General features: G+C 41.2%; 1 protein-coding gene across 1 annotated transcript in view; it reads right to left on the bottom strand.

Annotated features, from left to right (window-relative positions):
• Mekk1 (mitogen-activated protein kinase kinase kinase 4) overlaps nucleotides 1-23,581 on the bottom strand; it is a 1,037,736-nt gene that overhangs the window by 833,739 nt on the left and 180,416 nt on the right. Inside the window, exon 6 of the mRNA XM_071674802.1 lies at nucleotides 5,887-6,012. Coding sequence (XP_071530903.1) covers nucleotides 5,887-6,012 — 126 coding nt within the window. The remainder of the gene's footprint in view (nucleotides 1-5,886; nucleotides 6,013-23,581) is intronic.

Here is a 23,581-nt window from a genome sequence, read left to right as displayed (position 1 = left end):
ATTACTTACTTGATCAAACCACCTCAAACCACATGTTGTCCTCAAACATTTCATTTCCAACACATCACCCTCCTCTGCACAAAACTATCTATAGCCCATGCCTCACAACCATATAACATTGTTGGAATCACTATTCCTTCATAAATACCCATTTTTGCTCTACGAGATGACATTCTCGCCTTCCATACATTCTTCAACGCTCCCAGAACCTTCGCCCCTACCCCAACCTGTGACTCACTTCCGCTTCCATGGTTCACTCCTAGATATCTAAAACACTTCACTCCCTCCAGTTTCTCTCCATTTGAAGTTACCTCCCAATTTACCTGTCCCTCAACCCTACTGAACCTAATAACTTTACTCTTATTCAAATTTACTCTCAGCCTTCTTGTTTCACACACTTTACCAAACTCAGTCACCAGCTTCTGCAGTTTCTCATCTGAATCAGCTACCAGTGCCATATCAGCAAACAAAAACTGACTCACTTCCCAAACCCTCTCATTCACAACAAACTGCATACTTGCCCCTCTCTCTAAAACACTTCACCTCCCTAACCACTACATCTATAAAGAAATTAAAAAACCATGGAGATATCACCACCCCCTGATCAAAAAACCATGGAGATATCATCACTCCCTGCCGCAAACCAACATTCACTGGGAACCCATCAGTTTCCTCTCTTCCTGCTTATACATATCCCTTACATACTTGGTAAAAAACTTTCAAATATAGAGAAAGAATACTTCACATGCATTCCCCGTGTATCATAGAAGGCGACTAAAGGAGACGGGAGCGAGGAGTTTAGAAACCCTCCCCACCTTGTATTTTAACTTTCTAAAAGGGGAAACAGGAATCATACGGGGAGTGCTCATCCTCCTCAAAGGCTCAGATTGGGGTGTCTAAATGTGTGTGGATGTAACCAAGATGAGAAAAAAGGAGAGATAGGTAGTATGTTTGAAGAAAGGAACCTGGATGTTTTGGCTCTGAGTGAAATGATGCTCAAGGGGAAAGGGGAAGAGTGGTTTGGGAATGTTTTGGGTGTAAAGTCAGGGGTTGGTGAGAGGACAAGAGCAATGGGAGGAGTAATAATACTCGAGAAACAGGAGCTGTGGGAGTATGTAACAGAGTGTAAGAAAGTAAACTCTAGATTCATATGGGTAAAACTGAAAGTGGATGGAGAGAGATGGGTGATTATTGGTGCCTATGCACCTGGGCATGAGAAGAAAGATCATGAGAAGCAAGTGTTTTAGGAGCAGCTGAATGAGTGTGGTAGCAGTTTTGATGCACAAGACCGGGTTAAAGTGATGGGTGATTTGAATGCAAAGATGAGCAATATGGAAGTTGAGGGTATAATTGGTGTACATGGGGTGTTCAGTGTTGTAAATGGAAATGGTGAAGAGCTTGTAGATGTGTGTGCTGAAAGAGGACTGGTGATTGGGAATACCTGGTTTAAAAAGTGAGATATACATAAGTACACATATGTAAGTAGGAGAGATGGCCTGAGAGCATTATAGGATCACATGTTAATTAACAGGCGCGTGAAAGAGACTTTTGGATGTTAATGTGCTGAGAAGGGCAACTGGGGAGATGATTGATCATAATCTTTTGGAGGCAAGGGTGAAGATTTGCAGAGGTTTTCAGAAAAAAGAGAATGGTGGGGTGAAGAGAGTGGTGAGAGTAAGTGAGCTTGGTAAAAAGACTTGTGTGAAGAAGTACCAGGAGAGACTGAGTGCAGAATGGAAAAAGGTGAGAGCAAATGACGTAAAGGGAGTGGGGAGGAATGGGATGTATTTAGGGAAGCAGTGATGGCTTGCGCAAAAGATGTCTGTGGCATGAGAAAGGTGGGAGGTGGGCAGATTAGAAAGGGTAGTGAGTGTAAGGATGAAGAAGTAACATTGTTAGTGAAAAACAAGAGGCATTTGGATCATTTTTGCAGGAAAATAGTGCAAATGACTGGGAGATATATAAAAGAAAGAGGCAGGAGGTCAAGAGGAAGTTGCAAGAGGTGAAAAAGAGGGCAAATGAGAGTTGGTGTGAGAGAGGATCACCTATCCCTGGGGATATGGGAGAAAGAATACTTCCCACGCATTCCTCACATGTCGCAGAAGGCGACTAAAGGGGACAGGAGCAGGGAGCTAGAAACCCTCCCCTCCTTGTCTTTTAACTTCCTAAATGGGGAAACAGAAGAAGGAGTCATGCAGGGAGTGCTCATCCTCCTCGAAGGCTCAGACTGGGGTGTCTAAATGAGTGTGGATGTAACCAAGATGAGAAAAAAGGAGAGATAGGTAGTGTGTTTGAGGAAAGGAACCTGGATGTTTTGGCTCTGAGTGAAACGAAGCTCAAGGGTAAAGGGGAAGAGGATTTTGGGAATGTTTTGGGAGTAAAGTCAGGGGTTGGTGAGAGGACAAGAGCAAGGGAAGGAGTAGCACTACTCCTGAAACAGGGGTGGTTGGAGTATGCGACAGAGTATAAGAAAGTAAACTCTAGATTGATATGGGAAAAACTGAAAGCGGATGGAGAGAGAGATGAGTGATTATTGCTGCATATGCACCTGGGCATGAGAAGAAAGATCATGAGAGGCAAGTGTTTTGGGAGCAGGTGAGTGAGTGTGTTAGTAGTTGTAATGCACGAGACCGGGTTACAGTGATGGGTGATTTTTATGCAAAGGTAAGCAATGTTGCAGTTGAGGGAATAATTGGTGTGCATGGGGTGTTTAGTATTGTAAATGGAAATGGTGAAGAACTTGTAGATTTATGTGCTGAAAAAGACTGGTAATTGGGAATACCTGGTTTAAAAAGAGAGATATACACAATTATATGTATGTAAGTAGGAGAGAAGGGCAGAGAGCTGTATTGGATTATGTGTTAATTGATAGGCGTGCGAAAGAGAGACTTTGGATGTTAATGTGCTGAGAGGTGAAACTGGAGGGATGTCTGATCATCTTGTGGAGGCGAAGATGAAGATTTGTAGAGGTTTTCAGAAGAGAGAATGTTGGGGTGAAGAGAGTGATGAGAGTAAGTGAGCTTGGGAAGGAGACTTGTGTGAAGAAGTACCAGTAGAGACTGAGTGCAGAATGGAAAAAGGTGAGAGCAAAGGATGTTAGGGAAAGTGGAGGAGGAATGGGATGTATTTAGGGAAGCAGTGATGGCTTGCGCAAAAGATGCTTGTGGCATGAGAAGCATGGGAGGTGGGCAGATTAAAAAGGGTAGTGAGTGATGGGATGAAAAAGTAAGATTATTAGTGAAAGAGAAAAGAGAGGCATTTGGATGAGTTTTACAGGGTAGTAGTGCAAATGACTGGGAGATGTATAAAAGAAAGAGGCAGGAGGTCAAGAGAAAGGTGCAAGAGGTGAAAAAGAGGGCAAATGAGAGTTGGGGTGAGATAGTATCATTAAATTTTAGGAAGAATAAAAAGATGTTATCAAGGAGTTAAATAAAGTGCATAAGACAAGAAAACAAATGGGAACATCAGTGAAGGGGGCTAATGGGGAGGTGATAACAAGTAGTGGTGATGTGAGGAGATAGAGTGAGTATTTTGAAGGTTTGTCAAATGTGCTTGATGACAGAGTGGCAGATATAGGGTGTTTTGGTCAAGGTGGTGTTCAGGCCCCTATCGCTCAAAATCTTTTTCACTCCATCCTTCCACCTCCAATTTGGTCTCTCACTTCTCGTTCCCTCCACCTCTGACACATATATCCTCTTTGTCAATCTTTCCTCACTCATTCTCTCCATGTGACCAAACCATTTCAATACACCCTCTTCTGCTCTCTCAATTACACTATTTTTATTACCACACATCTCTCTTATCCTTTCATCACTTACTCGATCAAACCACCTCACACCACATATTGTCCTCAAACATCTCATTTCCAACAAAACCACCCTCCTCTGCACAACCCTATCTATAGCTCATGAACCACAACCATATAACATTGATGGAACCACTATTCCTTCAAACATAACCATTTTTGCTCTCCAAGGTAATGTTCTTGCCTTCCACACATTTTTCAATGCTCCCAGAACCTTAGCCCTCTCCTCCACCCTGTGACTCACTTCTGCTTCCATGGTTCCATCTGCTGCCAAATCCATTCCCAGATATCTAAAACACTTCACTTTCCCCAGTTTTTCTCCTTTCAAACTTACCTCCCAACTGATTTGTCCCTCAACCCTACTGAGCCTAATAATTAACCTTGCTCTTATTCACATTTACTCTCAGCTTTCTTCTTTCACACACTTTACCAAACTTAGTCACCAATTTCTGCAGTTTCTCACCCAAATCAGCCACCAGTGCTGTAATATCAGCGAACAACAACTGACTCACTTCCCAAGCCCTCTCATCTACAACAGACTGCATACTTGCCCCTCTCTCCAAAACTCTTCCATTCACCTCCCTAACAACCCCATCCATAAACAAATTATACAACCATGGAGACATCATACACACCTGCCATAAACCGACATTCACTGGGAACCAATCACTTTCCTCTCTTCCTACTCGTACACATGCCTTACATCCTCGATAAAGACTTTTCATTGCTTTTAGAAACTTACCTCCCATACCATATACTCTTAATACCTTCCACAGAGCAACTCTATCATATGCCTTCTCCAGATCCATAAATGCTACATAGAAATCCATATGTTCTTCAAAGTATTTCTCACATACATTCTTCAAAGCAAACACCTGATCCACACATTCTCTACTACTTCTGAAACCACACTGCTCTTCCCCAATCTGATGCTCTGTACATGCCTTCACCCTCTCAATCAATACCCCCCCATATAATTTACCAGGAATACTCAACAAAATTATACCTCTGTAATTTGAACACCCACCTTTATCCCCTTTACCTTTGTACAATGGCACTATGGATGCATTCTGCCAATCATCAGGCACTTCACCATGATCCCTACATACAATGAATATCCTCAACAACCAGTCAACAACACAGTCACCCCCTTTTTCAATAAATTCCACAGTAATGCCGGCTTTCATCTTCCGCAAAACTTTCACTACCTCTTCTTTGTTTACCAAATCATTCTCCCTGACCCTCTCACTTCGCACACAACCTCGACCAAAACACCCTATATCTGCCACTCTATCATCAAACACGAGTATAATAAATATAATGAATATCATCACTCCACGTGTTAAAGGAAGGATTTAATGTACAGGGTACATAAAATTATGAGAACTAAGTAATACAGCACAATAGGATTATAAGTTCCTCAAAAGATGATTCTGTAAACAAATGGCTGGATCATATACAATGGTAATCATTTGAATGTGAAAGAATGGATTATTAGTGAAAAAGTTTCTCACTATAACAAAACATTGTAATCAAAGTAAATATCAACCATGTGCTATTGTTAGGGTGGAAAACTTTGTACAATAAATCATACTGAAAGGACATGTATGTTAAGACGTAGGATTCTAAGCACTTAATCCACTCCATGTAAAGTAGAATGGAGCTAAGAATAATGAAACAAAAAGGATTTAGCCAGAATACAACAAGCACTGCTTAAGTTATTTGAGAATACTGAAACAAACACTTACAGGATACCAAAGGTTACATGCTAAACATGGAAGAATCACCCTGCTGAAAGATATGAATATCAGTAAGCATTCAAATGAACAGTCTTAGAGCATGCTTAGCCATTAGTTACTCTCTAAATAATGAAGTATAGCATGCAAGCAAAAATATCTGGGGTAAAAGCCATTATATTTCAAGCTGTATCTATCCAAACAGAGCGACTGGTAGAGTGATCCTCTAATCCCAACAAAAATTTTTTGGATGAAAATCCTCCCATCCACTACCTTTCCTTATACCCCTATAAACAGTGCTTTAAGTTAAAGCACGTCTATCAACTGGGTACTTTTTCATTTTACCTTATGTCTACGAGCAATTAGCTGCATGTCATATGTGGTGGAGTCTAAGCCATCTTGCCATGCCTTGAGTTCCAGCCACAGCATTTCATGTACTTCCTGTTGGTACAGCACCTCCTCCTCACTCCTCTGTAGGGAAAAACACCTGTAAATCTCAATTCAGAAATAAGTTCATAAATACATATACAGATATAATCCTTTATGATTCAATGGCATTTATGTTTGTTATTCAATACCTCATCAATGCAATCAGCACCTCAGCATTTACTTCAGGAAGGCACATAAGTGAGAGACAAAACTGTAGTAATATTTCTAATTTCAACAGCTAGAGACGAAAAAGTACTCCTCAAACTAATCAGAAAATTCTGCAAGATGCCTTACTTGACATACATGCAAAACAGGTGTCTACTACTTTCTTTCCTAGAAATGTCTGCTTATGAATAACAAAGTCTTTCCATAATGCTTTATGGCATAAAAATTCTATTCACAAGAATGAACAATGATATCTTTGAAACAACTCAAACAGAAACCAGTACTTTGAATACACGAAAGTTAATTAGGTATCATCACAGGCTCAAAGAGAGACGACAAAAGGTTACAAAAGTTCCCAGCTACTATTTGGGGCAAAAGAAGAAGCAAATTGCATAACAGACTTGAGGAGCACAAAAAAAAGCATGAGAATAAATGTATATTATAAACTGGATAAAGCAACTGTTGTGATACAGAAAGTGACAGCATATGGAAAAAAGATGAAGATGCACTGTCACAGACTGACATTATACAATAATGACTTTCATCAGCTCTTCTCTTCATGTTCAACTACTATTTTCCCTCTAGCTTTTCTATCTCTTCTGTTCAGTATCTATACAGATAAAGGAATGCAACTAAACTGATGCCTAAAGTTCAATCAAGTTCATGCAGAGAAAATCAGTTCTGGATTATGAGATTTCCTTCTGCACTTAAACAACGAACAAGCTAAAAAGATACATCTACGATCAATGTAACACACAACTAAAAACTCATAAACTTATCTGACCATGATGTAACCTGTTAATAAAAAAATGAGAATGTGATTCCCCACCAACCATGAAGAGGTCAACCTATATCAAACTGAAGCACTGAATGGACTGGCTAACCAGCTTTAGCTATCTGAAGAAATGATTATATCAAGTAACAATAGCCATATTGGAAGGAGGTTAACATTGCCATACACAAACCTGAAATGGGTCCATCTAAGAACAATTTCTACCAAGATCGTTTCAAACTGACTCGGTGATATTTGAGGAAAAACTTCTAATGTGATCTTTTGACAAAACATGCCTAATTTGCAGACCCATGAAAAAATTGGCAAAACTAAACATTCAATATTGTTAAACAATTCATAGTTCTATAGTTGCAGATGAAATCTGAAATAGTATTGTATTGCCTTGAAACAAAGAGGAGCTATCATGGATGGTGGTTAGGGTCACAGAGCATAATCATGTAAAGGACAAATCCAAGGACTATCCCTGATAAGTTTGGTTTAAATTAGCCCTGTGATTTCAATGGAATTTTTTTTTGAGTTTTTGAGAAAACAGGCCTAATTTGCATATTTGGCAAACCTATATTAAGGTTATTTTTTTTTCATTATACTTTGACGCTGTCTCCCGCGTCAGCGAGGTAGCGCAAGGAAACAGACGAAAGAATGGCCCAGCCCACCAACATACACATGTATATACATACATGTCCACACACACACAAATACATACCTATACATTTCAACGTATAAATATATATACATACACAGACATATACATATATATACATGTGCATAATTCAAACTTGCTGCCTTTATTCATTCCCATTGCCACCCCACCACACATGAAATGACAACCTCCTCCCCCCCAAATGCGCACGAGGTAGCACTAGGAAAAGACAACAAAGGCCACATTCGTTCACACACAGTCTCTTGCTGTCATGTATAAATGCACCAAAACCACAGTTCCCTTTCCCCATCCAGGTCCCACAGAACTTTCCATGGTTTACCCCAGATGCTTCACATGCCCTGGTTCAATCCATTGACACCACGTCGATCCGTTATAGCACATAGTTCCAATTCACTCCATTCCTTGCACGCCTTTCACCCTCCTGCATATTCAAGCCCTGATCACTCAAAATCTTTTTCACTCCATCTTTCCACCTTCAATTTGGTCTCCCACTTCTCTCGTTCCCTCCACCTCTGACATATATCCTCTTTGTCAATCTTTCCTCACTCATTCTCTCCATGTGACCAAACCATTTCAAAACACCCTCTTCTGCTCTCTAAACCACACTCTTTTTATTACCACACATCTCTCTTACCCTATTATTACTTACTCGAACAAACCACCTCACACCACATATAGCCCTCAAACATCTCATTTCCATGTCCACCCTCCTCCGCACAACTCTATCTATAGCCCATGCCTCGCAAGCATATAACATTGTTGGAACCACTATTCCTTCAAACATACACATTTTTGCTTTCCAAGATAATGTTCTCACCTTCCACACATTTTTCAATGCTCCCAGAACTTTCGTCCCCTCTCCAACCCAGTGACTTGCTTCCACTTCCATGGTTCCATCCGCTGTCAAATCCATTCCCAGATTTCTAAAACACTTCACTTCTTCCAGTTATTCTCCATTCAAACTTATCTCCTAATTGACTTGTCCCTCAACCCTACTGTACCTAATAACCTTGCTCTTATTCACATCTACTCTCAACTTTCTTCTTTCACACACTTTATCAAACTCAGTCACCAGCTTCTGCAGTTTCTCCCCCGAACCAGCCACTAGCTCTGTATCATCAGTGAACAACAACTGACTCATTTCCCATGCTCTCTCATCCACAACAGACTGAATACTTGCCCCTCTTTCCAAAACTCTTGCATTCACCTACCCTAACAACCCCATCCATAAACAAATTAAACAAACATGGAGACATCACACACCCCTGCCGCAAACCGACATTCACTGAGAACCAATCACTTTCCTCTCTTCCCACTCGCACACGTGCCTTACATCCTCGATAAAAACTTTTCACTACTTCTAACAACTTGCCTCCCACACCATATATTCTTAATACCTTCCACAGAGCATCCCTATCAACTCTATCATATGCCTTCACCAGAGCCATAAATGCTACATACAAATCCATTTGCTTTTCTAAGTATTTCTCACATACATTCTTCAAAGCAAACACCTGATCCACACATACTCTACCACTTCTGAAACCACACTGCTCTTCCCCAATCTCATGCTCTGTACATGCTTTCACCCTCTCAATCAATACCCTCCCATATAATTTACCAGGAATACTCAACAAACTTATACCTCTGTAATTTAAGCACTGACTTTTATCCCCTTTGCCTTTGTACAATGGCACTATGCATGCATTCTGCCAATCCTCAGGCACCTCACCATGAGTCATACATACATTTAATATCCTTACCAACCAGTCAACAATACAATCACCCCCTTTTCTAATAAATTTCACTGCAATACCATCCAAACCTGCTACCTTGACGGCTTTCATCTTCCGCAAAGCTTTTACTACCTCTTCTCTGTTTAGCAAATCATTCTCCCTAACCCTCTCGCTTCGCACACTACCCTATATCTGCCACTCTATCATCTAACACATTCAACGAACCTTCAAAATACTCACTCCATCTTCTCACATCACCACTACTTGTTATCACCTCCCCATTAGCCCCCTTCACCGATGTTCCCATTTGTTCTCTTGTCTTATGCACTTTATTTACTTCCTTCCAAAACATCTTTTTATTCTCCCTAAAATCTAATGATACTCTCTCACCCCAACTCTCATTTGCCCTCTTTTTCACCTCTTGCACCTTTCTCTTGACCTCCTGTCTCTTTCTTTTATACATCTCCCACTCATTTGCATTACTTCCCTGCAAAAATCGTCTAAAAGCTTCTCTCTTCTCTTTCACTAGTAATCTTACTTCTTCATCCCACCACCCACTACCCTTTCTAATCTGCCCACCTCCTACACTTCTCATGCCACAAGCATCTTTTGCACAAGCCATCACTGCTTCCCTGAAAACTGTCCCATTCTTCCTGCACTCCCCTTACGTCCTTTGTTCTCACCTTTTTCCATTCTGTACTCAGTCTCTCCTGGTACTGCCTCACACAAGTCTCCTTCCCAAGCTCACTTACTCTCACCACTCTTTTCACACCAACATTCTCTCTTCTTTTCTGAAAACCTCTACAAATCTTCACCTTCGCCTCCACAAGAATATGATCAGACATCCCTCCAGTTGCACCTATCAGCACATTAACATCCAAACGTCTCTCTTTCGCACGCCTATCAATTAACATGTAATCCAATAACGCTCTCTGGCCATCTCTCCTACTTACATACGTATACTTATGTATATCTCTCTTTTTAAACCAGGTATTCCCAATCACCAGTCCTTTTTCAGCACACAAATCTACAAGCTCTTCACCATTTCCATTTAAAACACTGAACACTCCATTTACACCAATCATTCCCTAAACTGCCACATTACTTACCTTTGCATTCAAATCACCCATCACTATAACCTGGTCTCATGCATCAAAACTACTAACACACTCATTCAGCTGCTCCCAAAACACTTGCCTCTCACGATCTTTCTTCTTTCATTCAGCTGCTCCCAACACACTTGCCTCTCATGATCTTTCTTCTCATGCCCAAGTGCATTTTTTTTTTTTTTTTTTTTTTTTTTTTTTTTTTTTTTTTATACTTTGTCGCTGTCTCCCGCGTTTGCGAGGTAGCGCAAGGAAACAGACGAAAGAAATGGCCCAACCCCCCCCATACACATGTACATACACACGTCCACACACGCAAATATACATACCTACACAGCTTTCCATGGTTTACCCCAGACGCTTCACATGCCTTGATTCAATCCACTGACAGCACGTCAACCCCTGTATACCACATCGCTCCAATTCACTCTATTCCTTGCCCTCCTTTCACCCTCCTGCATGTTCAGGCCCCGATCACACAAAATCCTTTTCACTCCATCTTTCCACCTCCAATTTGGTCTCCCTCTTCTCCTCGTTCCCTCCACCTCCGACACATATATCCTCTTGGTCAATCTTTCCTCACTCATTCTCTCCATGTGCCCAAACCATTTCAAAACACCCTCTTCTGCTCTCTCAACCACGCTCTTTTTATTTCCACACATCTCTCTTACCCTTACGTTACTTACTCGATCAAACCACCTCACACCACACATTGTCCTCAAACATCTCATTTCCAGCACATCCATCCTCCTACGCACAACTCTATCCATAGCCCACGCCTCCCAACCATACAACATTGTTGGAACTACTATTCCTTCAAACATACCCATTTTTGCTTTCCGGGATAATGTTCTCGACTTCCACACATTTTTCAAGGCTCCCAAAATTTTCGCCCCCTCCCCCACCCTATGATCCACTTCCGCTTCCATGGTTCCATCCGCTGACAGATCCACTCCCAGATATCTAAAACACTTCACTTCCTCCAGCCTCTCACCATTCAAACTCACCTCCCAATTGACTTGACCCTCAACCCTACTGTACCTAATAACCTTGCTCTTATTGACATTTACTCTTAACTTTCTTCTTCCACACACTTTACCAAACTCCGTCACCAGCTTCTGCAGTTTCTCACATGAATCCGCCACCAGCGCTGTATCATCAGCGAACAACAACTGACTCACTTCCCAAGCTCTCTCATCCCCAACAGACTTCATACTTGCCCCTCTTTCCAAAACTCTTGCATTTACCTCCCTAACAACCCCATCCATAAACAAATTAAACAACCATGGAGACATCACACACCCCTGCCGCAAACCTACATTCACTGAGAACCAATCACTTTCCTCTCTTCCTACACGTACACATGCCTTACATCCTCGATAAAAACTTTTCACTGCTTCTAACAACTTTCCTCCCACACCATATATTCTTAATACCTTCCACAGAGCATCTCTATCAACTCTATCATATGCCTTCTCCAGATCCATAAATGCTACATACAAATCCATTTGCTTTTCTAAGTATTTCTCACATACATTCTTCAAAGCAAACACCTGATCCACCAATAATCATATGCACCAATAATCACCCACCTCTCTCCATCCACTTTTAGCTTTACCCATATCAATCTAGAGTTTACTTTCTTACACTCTATCACATACTCCTACCACTCCTGTTTCAGGAGTAGTGCTACTCCTTCCCTAGCTCTTGTCCTCTCTCCAACCCCTGACTTTACTCCCAAGACATTCCCAAACCACTCTTCCCCTTTACCCTTGAGCTTTATTTCACTCCGAGCCAAAACATCCAGGTTCCTCTCCTCAAACATACTACCTATCTCTCCTTTTTTTTCTCATCTTGGTTACATCCACACACATTTAGACACCCAAATCTAAGCCTTTGAGGAGGATGAGCACACCCCGCGTGATTCCCTCCTCTGTTTCCCCTTTTAGAAAGTTAAAATACAAGGAGGGGAGGGTATCTAGCCCCTGCTCCAGTCCCCTTTAGTCTCCTTCTACGACACGTGAGGAATGCATGGGAAGTATTCTTTCTCCCCTATCCCCAGGTACACCACCGAATTTTTGGCAACTGATGGTTCGGCACCTCCTTTAGTCCTGACAAAATTACAGAGGGAAATTGAAATTACCGCAGCCACCAGACTAGTTTACTGGACAGCCACAGATGGCATTGTGTGCAGGGCACACTTATTTACATTCTTTACACTGCACTTGTTGGTGAAGAAACTGCAATTCTGTGTGAATCTTAGTTCATTTTGCTTCAATTCAACCATGGCTATGGCTTCTAAGACATATGAGAGTGTCAGTCAATGATTTCAAAGGATTTCATATATCAAAGGAAAAAGTTGTTGTTCATGAGTTGCTTGGGTATGCTAAAAGTGTTAAAGAACCTGTTGCAAAGGATATGGCAAGTAATCTTAATGACGAAACTCTAAGCAAGGGGATGAATGTTGAAATGAAACACCGGTTGTGTAACATCTCACAGACTGAAATTATAGACACTGTTCTGAATGCTGATAAAAACACAGGAAGTGATGAAGATGACAGTGATGACGATGAAGCAGATGTAGCTGAAAGACTTTCCATTGAAAAGTTAATTGAGTTGATGAGCGAATTAATCAAAGGGCTATAGCAACATACCTTTGTTGCGAAACAAGAACTAATGAATTTTCATTTGATGCATGAAAAATTACACAGGGAAATATCTAGACACATGAAGCAACTTTGCTTGGATGAAATGTTTAAGAAGATAGAAAAGAATGTGTCTCACAGCAGTAGGCCTACCAGGACATCTGTAAATCCTGTGGCTTCAACTTCAAGTACCCCAGATGTCTCACCTGCAACATCAGAAATCCAAGATGAAGTGATCAACTACAAAACAGACAGTAATTTCCACACCTTTGGGATTAGCTTTACAGTCTTGTTTCACTAATGTACTATTGTACAAGTACCTGTATTTCATTTATCTATTTAATTTACATTTAACATTTGTTTAATTTAAATTTCTAGCAGTCCATGATATACTTTAGACACATGTGAGAGGTGTGTTGATGAATTACTCTTACGTGACCACAGTTGGTCTGGCATAATGGTTAATCTGGCAAGGCTTAGGAACGAAGAGTGCCGGAAAATCAGTGGTGTACCCATATTTCACAAAAAGACCATACGTTAAATAACTCATAATCCTGTAGCTTTAATTAAAGTAGAACAAAATCTAACTTAAAAAGAATAAGTCATAGCTATGTGAATAAACTGCTATTTCTTGTAATAGTAGGCTTCTTGGTTGGTAATCAGGGTTACTGGACACAACTGTAAAAAAAAAATCATCCATGGAAAATCCCATCCTAATTTGGTTCAAATTGGTCCCATGTTTCAGGAGAAAAGTAACATGTAAAAAGTTAACATGAATACAGATTATCTTTTATAAAGTGATCATCTTGGATAGTGGTTTGGTTTATCATGTACAACTTTCAAAATGCACCACCCATAGACCCTCCCCAATATGTTTATGAATAGAGTGGGAGGGAGGTAAATGTATGGCTCTTGGCCTAGTAGTTGAAAAGGAAAAGACTGAAATCTAAAATTAATGAACACTTTTTAATAACAATGACCATCTTGGATGATGGTACAGGTCACTAGACACAGTTTGGAAGGGAAATTACTAGGAATATTCCTACCCATTTTGGTTCTAAACGATCAAATGGTCTAAGAGAAGATGGAAATGTGAAAAAATAAAAGACACAAAACAACTATTCTAATAGTTATAGTGGCCATCCTATCTTTGGGACTGCCAATGGACCATCCCTGCCAAATTTAGTTCATGCTAGACTTGCAGTTTCTGAGAATAAGACTGAACTCTGAAAAAGAACCATAAACCTCCAAGGTCAGATTCAGAGGTCCCAAAGTTTCAGAGGAGAAGATTGAGATCTTAAACATGACCACCAATAGACCATCCCTTGCAAGTTTGGTCCAAATTGGCCCAATATTTTCACAGAAGACTGAAATATAAGTTAACAGATATATGATAACCATTTTTAGTAAAAGTGACCATCCTAAACGGTGGTCACGGTCAACAAACATAAAATGGGACCATCCTAGGACCATCCCTGAAAAATGCAGTCCAAACTGGCCGAGGAATTTCAGAAAAGACTGAAGTGTGAAAAGCTAATGGATGGGCGATGACTATTTTCTGGAACAGCAGCCATGTTGGATGATGGTCATGAAGGAAAGGTGAAACAAAGACACTGGTGAAGACATGACACATAAGTTTATTCACAAAAAACAAGATACACAGGTGAGATTAAGTAAATCATAGGTGCCTGCGGCAACTGCCTGATAACTTCTCGCTTCTGCCTACAGAGTGCATCATGCTTGTTCAAAACAGTGGATGACATGTGTAATGCATTACAATATCAACATTACATGTATGGGTACATGAGACATAATGTGATGATGATGAAAAACAAATTTCCTCCAACCCTTTCCCTGGGGAGTCCAAACAGCTGGTGAGGCCTCATATATCCAGGCAGTTCATCAACTTATGTCTGTAGTAACTACTTTTGGGTGATGGGGGAGGGCAGGGAGACACTTTTCTTATACTCACCTCCCACAATGGCTGTTGTCATCCCTTCATTGTTGGCATGTTTGGAGAAAGCGGGCAGGTTTGGGGCAATGGTGGTTACTAGTAAGGTTGCAAGAAGTCTGATGTGGCTTCAGGAAACAACAGTTTCTCCAACATACCTTACCACTGGGGAGCTTGGTGTGGTCCTTATGACTGTCCCTTCTTTATCCCAAAAATGACTCATGATGGGATCTTGGATGTGGATAGGTGGATCAAGCTTGAGGTGGGGTAGGGAGTGGGCAATGCTGCTATTGTGCTCCGCTGCCTTCTGCTGCAGAGTGAGCTGTCATGCATCACAACTGTCCACTAAATCCTACCACTTGACAGTGAAGGAGTGGCTGTGTGCTGGCATGACTGTATACAGTGAGTAACCAAGGAGGATCTGAACAGGTGATTGACTGTTCAGGTGGAAAGTGTTGCATATTTCCATCAGTCCTCAGCTGAAGTTTTCCTCATTTAGACAGCTAGTGCTGGTGGTCTTGGTGACGGGATGATTCACCTGCTTCAAACAGGCCTCAGCATGACTGCTGGCTTGTGGGTAATACAGTGATAAGACATGGTGAGTCATGCCCCAATGCTTAGGAAAGGCACAAAATTTGGAGCTGGAAAACTGAGGTCCACTTTCCATGCAGAGGCAGATAGGTACAATCACTTTAATGAAGAAGCTAAAAAGAAGCTTGATGGAGATGTGTGATGTGGCATCCCTTCTGTACTCACCAATGTGTGGCTACCCAAACAGATGATCACATACAGCAGATATTCCTTCCCTGCATGTGGAAACAGATCAGCAGTCATGTCCTGAAAATCAGGATGGGGTGGTTTACTCATCAATGGCTTCTTAACCTGGGATCACTGGAGGGTCTGGCACTTACCAGTATTGCATTCACAGTGTCATTTGTGATGCTAGGCTACCACACTGTATGCCGAGTGTGCTGATTTGCAACCTACATGCCTCAGTGAGAGTTGTGAAGGCAGGATAGATAAAAAGTTAGAGAACAAGACCTCCCCTGTCTCCTATGAACTCACCCAATGCCTCCCTTCTTTTTGCTTCTGTGGATTGCCAGACAGATATAGCAACATTGGTTGTAGTTATAATAATTCACTGCTTTTGGAGAAAAAGGTTAACAGATGAGGGTCCTAAAGCAAGCAGGGGGAAAGCACAGGGCAGGTGGCTGGGACAGGCGATGCAGGTTGACAGGGTATAGAGATGGGCAATTATGCTGTCTTGTAGTGGCTGGCCCTGGCGTGCAATATCTTGAGTCTCTGAGTCAGTCTTTTTACACCACTCCTTGATCCTACACTCTGCATCATGCAGATATAGTGAAACACAGATGATGGTGAAGACATGAAACATAAGTTTATTCACAAACAAACAAACAAGATGCATAAGTGAGACTAAGTGATCACAAGAGCATGTGGTGACTGCCCAATCACTTCTCGCTTCTGCTAACAAAGGAAGACAAGCATAATGCATTACATTATACATATTACATGTAAGGGTGTGAGACAAAATGTGACACATATTGATTTTTTTTTTTTTTTTTTTATACTTTGTCGCTGTCTCCCGCGTTTGCGAGGTAGCGCAAGGAAACAGACGAAAGAAATGGCCCAACCCCCCCCCATACACATGTATATACATACGTCCACACACGCAAATATACATACCTACGCAGCTTTCCATGGTTTACCCCAGACGCTTCACATGCCCTGCTTCAATCCACTGACAGCACGTCAACCCCGGTATACCACATCGCTCCAATTCACTCTATTCCTTGCCCTCCTTTCACCCTCCTGCATGTTCAGGCCCCGATCACACAAAATCTTTTTCACTCCATATTTCCACCTCCAATTTGGTCTCCCTCTTCTCCTTGTTCCCTCCACCCCGACACATATATCCTCTTGGTCAATCTTTCCTCACTCATCCTCTCCATGTGCCCAAACCACTTCAAAACACCCTCTTCTGCTCTCTCAACCACGCTCTTTTTATTTCCACACATCTCTCTTACCCTTACGTTACTCACTCGATCAAACCACCTCACACCACACATTGTCCTCAAACATCTCATTTCCAGCACATCCATCCTCCTGCGCACCACTCTATCCATAGCCCACGCCTCGCAACCATACAACATTGTTGGAACCACTATTCCTTCAAACATACCCATTTTTGCTTTCCGAGATAATGTTCTCGACTTCCACACATTCTTCAAGGCTCCCAGGATTTTCGCCCCCTCCCCAACCCTATGATCCACTTCCGCTTCCATGGTTCCATCCGCTGCCAGATCCACTCCCAGATATCTAAAACACTTCACTTCCTCCAGTTTTTCTCCATTCAAACTCACCTCCCAATTGACTTGACCCTCAACCCTACTGTACCTAATAACCTTGCTCTTATTCACATTTACTCTTAACTTTCTTCTTCCACACACTTTTCCAAACTCAGTCACCAGCTTCTGCAGTTTCTCACATGAATCAGCCACCAGCGCTGTATCATCAGCGAACAACAACTGACTCACTTCCCAAGCTCTCTCATCCCCAACAGACTTCATACTTGCCCCTCTTTCCAAAACTCTTGCATTCACCTCCCTAACAACCCCATCCATAAACAAATTAAACAACCATGGAGACATCACACACCCCTGCCGCAAACCCACATTCACTGAGAACCAATCACTTTCCTCTCTTCCTACACGTACACATGCCTTACATCCTCGATAAAAACTTTTCACTGCTTCTAACAACTTGCCTCCCACACCATATATTCTTAATACCTTCCACAGAGCATCTCTATCAACTCTATCGTATGCCTTCTCCAGATCCATAAATGCTACATACAAATCCATTTGCTTTTCTAAGTATTTCTCACATACATTCTTCAAAGCAAACACCTGATCCACACATCCGCTACCACTTCTGAAACCACACTGCTCTTCCCCAATCTGATGCTCTGTACATGCCTTCACCCTCTCAATCAATACTCTCTCATATAATTTACCAGGAATACTCAACAAACTTATACCTCTGTAATTTGAGCACTCACTCTTATCCCCTTTGCCTTTGTACAATGGCACTATGCACGCATTCCGCCAATCCTCAGGCACCTCACCATGAGTCATACATACATTAAATAACCTTACCAACCAGTCAACAATACAGTCACCCCCTTTTTTAATAAATTCCACTGCAATACCATCCAAACCTGCTGCCTTGCCGGCTTTCATCTTCCGCAAATCTTTCACTACCTCTTCTCTGTTTACCAAATCATTTTCCCTAACCCTCTCACTTTGCACACCACCTCGACCAAAACACTCTATATCTGCCACTCTATCATCAAACACATTCAACAAACCTTCAAAATACTCACTCCATCTCCTTCTCACATCACCACTACTTGTTATCACCTCCCCACTTGCGCCCTTCACCGAAGTTCCCATTTGCTCCCTTGTCTTACGCACTTTATTTACCTCCTTCCAGAACATCTTTTTATTCTCCCTAAAATTTAATGATACTCTCTCACCCCAACTCTCATTTGCCCTTTTTTTCACCTCTAGCACCTTTCTCTTGACCTCCTGTCTCTTTCTTTTATACATCTCCCACTCAATTGCATTTTTTCCCTGCAAAAATCGTCCAAATGCCTCTCTCTTCTCTTTCACTAATACTCTTACTTCTTCATCCCACCACTCACTACCCTTTCTAATCAACCCACCTCCTACTCTTCTCATGCCACAAGCATCTTTTGCGCAATCCATCACTGATTCCCTAAATACATCCCATTCCTCCCCCACTCCCCTTACTTCCATTGTTCTCACCTTTTTCCATTCTGTACTCAGTCTCTCCTGGTACTTCCTCACACAGGTCTCCTTCTCAAGCTCACTTACTCTCACCACCCTCTTCACCCCAACATTCACTCTTCTTTTCTGAAAACCCATACAAATCTTCACCTTAGCCTCCACAAGATAATGATCAGACATTAACATCCAAAAGTCTCTCTTTCGCACGCCTGTCAATTAACACGTAATCCAATAACGCTCTCTGGCCATCTCTCCTACTTACATAAGTATACTTATGTATATCTCGCTTTTTAAACCAGGTATTCCCAATCGTCAGTCCTTTTTCAGCACATAAATCTACAAGCTCTTCACCATTTCCATTTACAACACTGAACACCCCATGTATACCAATTATTCCCTCAACTGCCACATTACTCACCTTTGCATTCAAATCACCCATCACTATGACCCGGTCTCGTGCATCAAAACCACTAACACACTCATTCAGCTGCTCCCAAAACACTTGCCTCTCATGATCTTTCTTCTCATGCCCAGGTGCATATGCACCAATAATCACCCACCTCTCTCCATCAACTTTCAGTTTTACCCATATTAATCGAGAATTTACTTTCTTACACTCTATCACATACTCCCACAACTCCTGTTTCAGGAGTATTGCTACTCCTTCCCTTGCTCTTGTCCTCTCACTAACCCCTGACTTTACTCCCCAGACATTCCCAAACCACTCTTCCCCTTTACCCTTGAGCTTCGTTTCACTCAGAGCCAAAACATCCAGGTTCCTTTCCTCAAACATACTACCTATCTCTCCTTTTTTCACATCTTGGTTACATCCACACACATTTAGGCACCCCACTCTGAGCCTTCGAGGAGGATGAGCACTCCCCGCGCGACTCCTTCTTCTGTTTCCCATTTTAGAAAGTTAATACAAGGAGGGGAGGATTTCTGGCCCCCCGCTCCCGTCCCCTCTAGTCGCTTTCTACGACACGCGAGGAATACGTGGGAAGTATTCTTTCACCCCTATCCCCAGGGATAATATACATATATATATACATATACACATACACACACATACACATACATACGCACATATACACACACACACACACATACATATATATACATATGAGAAATGTAAGAAACAATTTAGAAAACTGAAACTTCTAGCTTGAAATGAATGAAAAAAAAGAATGTCACATAATGGTTCAACCTCTGGCTATGGAAAAAAGGAAATGTATAATTTATTTACACAAACGTCAATAGCAGTTCTCATCAATTTAACCACTGTATCAATAAGCTTCAATGTCTAAGCTACATTTTTCTCCAATTTCACTATTTTCCTTCACATTTTCAATTGTGTCTGAAGGTTCTACTTCAAGAGTGATTGTTTTCCCAGTAAGGGTCTTCACATCTTGGTTACATCCACACACATTTAGGCACCCCACTCTGAGCCTTCGAGGAGGATATTGATACAAAACATAAATTTCCTCTAGGTTAAAGTCACTGAACATAATTTTAAAGAGACAGAGTGAAATGTAGAATGTATATAGAATGATGACAACTCTTCAATAACAGCAGCCATTTTGGACAGTGGTCATGTAACTAAACAATTCTGAAAAGGAATTAACCGAAAGACCATCCTTGGCAAGTACAGTTCAAATTGGCCCAGTAATTTCATAGAAGTATGACTGAAATGTGAAAAGTTAATGGGCAGATAATGACTATTTTTAGAAATAATAGTCATCTGGGATGGTGGTCACGACAAAATTGTGAAAATGGGCAGAGTGAAATGTAAAATGTTAATGGATAGATGACAACTCTTTTGATAACAGCAGCCATCTTGGATGTTGGTCAGGGTAACCGAAGAATTTTCAAAAGGGACCAAACAAAAGACCATCTTTTCAGTTCAGAGGAGAAAAGGAAATGCAAAAATTTAATTACAATGGACAACAAACATTCTTGGTGATAGTGTCCATCACAGATGTTGGTCATAACCATCAAACACAACTTTGAATATGAAGCACCCAAGGACTATCCCTGCCAAGTTTGGTTTAAATATGCACAGCAGTTTCAAAGGAGAACAGAGCCATAACTAGGGTGGAATTCCAGGCGCATGTCCCCCAGATATATAAAAAAAAATTATGAAATCACACTGCACATAAACAAGTCCAGACAGTATACCCTTGCTCTAACAGCCTAACTCTCTCTCTCTCTCTCTCTCTGTGCTTGTGTGTATGTGTGTGTGTGTGTGTGCGCGTGCCATCAGTTGCCGGAAATTCGTACCTGTATTTCATTTTTTGGAACAAAAGTAAATCTGAAGGGCTGCTGGGTACAATGAACAATTTTACGAAGGGCCCACCTACAGACCATCCTATCCCAATCTGGCTGAGTAATCATAGAGAAGAGTGAAATAAAAAAGTTTACTGATGGACATTAGGCAGGAGTATTAGGTAGAAGTAGTCAGTAGGAACATTAGGTAGGAACCTCTGCAAACACTGTGCTAGAGTTGCCCTCTGCCAATGGCTCATTAAGGTTGTGGCACTAGAGGCTAAGCAGCACTGTAGTTTACTAGTTATGGAGACTATTGCCATGGCCACCCCACTGAAGGAGTTCAAACTGGAAACAGGCATCAAAGATATAGACAGAGAGATATACATATAGATGGATAGATACATAGATAAACAGATAGACAGATGGACATTAACTATTTACTTGCAACAGCAGTCATCTTAGATGGTGGTCAAGTTCCTGGACACTATATAAAATGGACCACCTAAGGACTGTACCTGCTAATTTTGGTTTAATCCCTTCACCCCAAGTTAGGATTCCTTTCCAGTCCTACAAATCTCAATTTTCCAAGTTGAATAAAAAATGTTTATACTTTCATACATGTTTGTTTCCCGCATTAGCTAGGTACTGTAGTGCCAAGAACAACCGCAGGTTGGTCTCATTCACTCACATCTACAATATAGCTATCATGTATATTGCACCAAACCAGAGTCTCCTGTCCACAACTGAGCCCCACAGAGCTTTCCATAGTTTCCTGACTGCTTCAAATGCCCTAGTTCAGCTCACTGACACCACATTGCCCCCTGTATACCTTATGATTTTCAAAGATATTCATATAACAATGAAAAAATTACTTCAGCAGTATGTTTGTCCATGACTTTCAAATCTTATACTGTGTAGAAGTTCTGCAGATGTTTCAGTGTAACACACAAAAAGGGGTCAGAATATGGCCTAAGTGTCAAGTGAACTGCCATTGTGTTTGTCTTATAATTAATTACACTTACAGCAAAAAAATGAATACTGATCATTGTTTTTTCTTATATGATAAATATTTTCTCTCTCTAATTAATGTGATTCACTGATAATGTTTTCATAACAGCAGGATCATAAAAATCTTCAAAAAATTACTAGCCACATCAGTCAGACACAGTGCTGTCAAGATAAGGGAGACACTGGTAACACTGCTTCCAATACTGCTAGAAACCCCTTCTCCTGCCTCTGCTTGATCAACTTTCAGTGCTGGAAGAGGCAAAGTCCATAAAATCACTCTCCACATGATCTGAAGACAGATCACAATCATCAAGTAATTCAGGATCATCGGCCTGGTCCTCTAAATGAGGGGTTCCCAAACTGTGTATTTCAAAGGCAGCTCAGGTAGGCCATGGGAAAATTCTGAATATTACATATGTATCCTGATAACAAGCTCACTTATTTGATCTGCCGAGTAAAGTGTTTGTCATTACCAGTCATCAACCCTGATCAAAAATGATAATTTACTGTAGCAGATTTAAATAATGGAGTGTATCTTGAAAATGTGAATGCCACTATTAGGTTCAATGAAAGGAGATTGTTCAAATATTAAGCTACAACATGTCAGGGAAAATAAATATCCCACTAAGTGGGCCACAGGTAAAATCTAAAACTAGCTAAGAGCTATTCGATTTCCTTCCTACAACAATCAAGACACTGTGCTGTCATTTTTATGGCTGGAGGATGACTGACTGAGAAGAAATAATCATGCACTGCCACTTTGGGCAGTTATAGGTCGTAACACTGCAGGAGCATTAGGCAGAAACATTATAAAGTAGTAGGTAGGAACATTAGGCAGGAGTATTAGGTAGAAGGAGTCAGGAGGACTATTAGGTAGGAGCCTTTGTGATCGCTGTGCTAGAGTTGCCCTCTGCCAGTGGCCTGTTAAGGGCGAGGCACTAAAGGCAAAGAAGCAGCACTGGAGTTCATTAGTTATGGAGACTTCTGCCACAGTCACCCCCCAAAAGGATTTCCAGTTGGGAAAAAGAGTCAAAGATACAGATAAATAGACAGAATAGCTTCAGAGGAAATGGCTGGAATGTGAAAAGTTAATGAGGAGATAATAACCGTTTTTACCAACAGTGACCTTCTTGGATAGTGATTGAGGTCAACAAATGGAATTCTGGAAAGAGCCCACCTAAGCACCATCCTTGCTAATCAAGGCTCAAATAAGACCAATACTTTCAGAGAAGTTCGGTATTAGAAAAGCTGATTAAAAATTATCTCAATAACTGCAGCTATCTTAAACATTAGACAGTGTTGCCAGACACTGTTTTGAAAAAAGACCAAAACTGAAATGTGAAAAACTAACAGATGACTGCTGACTATTTTATGTAACAGCCGTCATACTGGATGGTCATTGGAGTCACCAGAAAATTTTGAAAATGGAACCCCCCCAGACCATTCCT

The sequence above is a fragment of the Panulirus ornatus genome, chromosome 20 (genome assembly GCF_036320965.1).
Source record: "Panulirus ornatus isolate Po-2019 chromosome 20, ASM3632096v1, whole genome shotgun sequence".
Classification (NCBI taxonomy): domain Eukaryota; kingdom Metazoa; phylum Arthropoda; class Malacostraca; order Decapoda; family Palinuridae; genus Panulirus; species Panulirus ornatus.
This window is presented reverse-complemented; position numbering and strand designations above follow the sequence as displayed.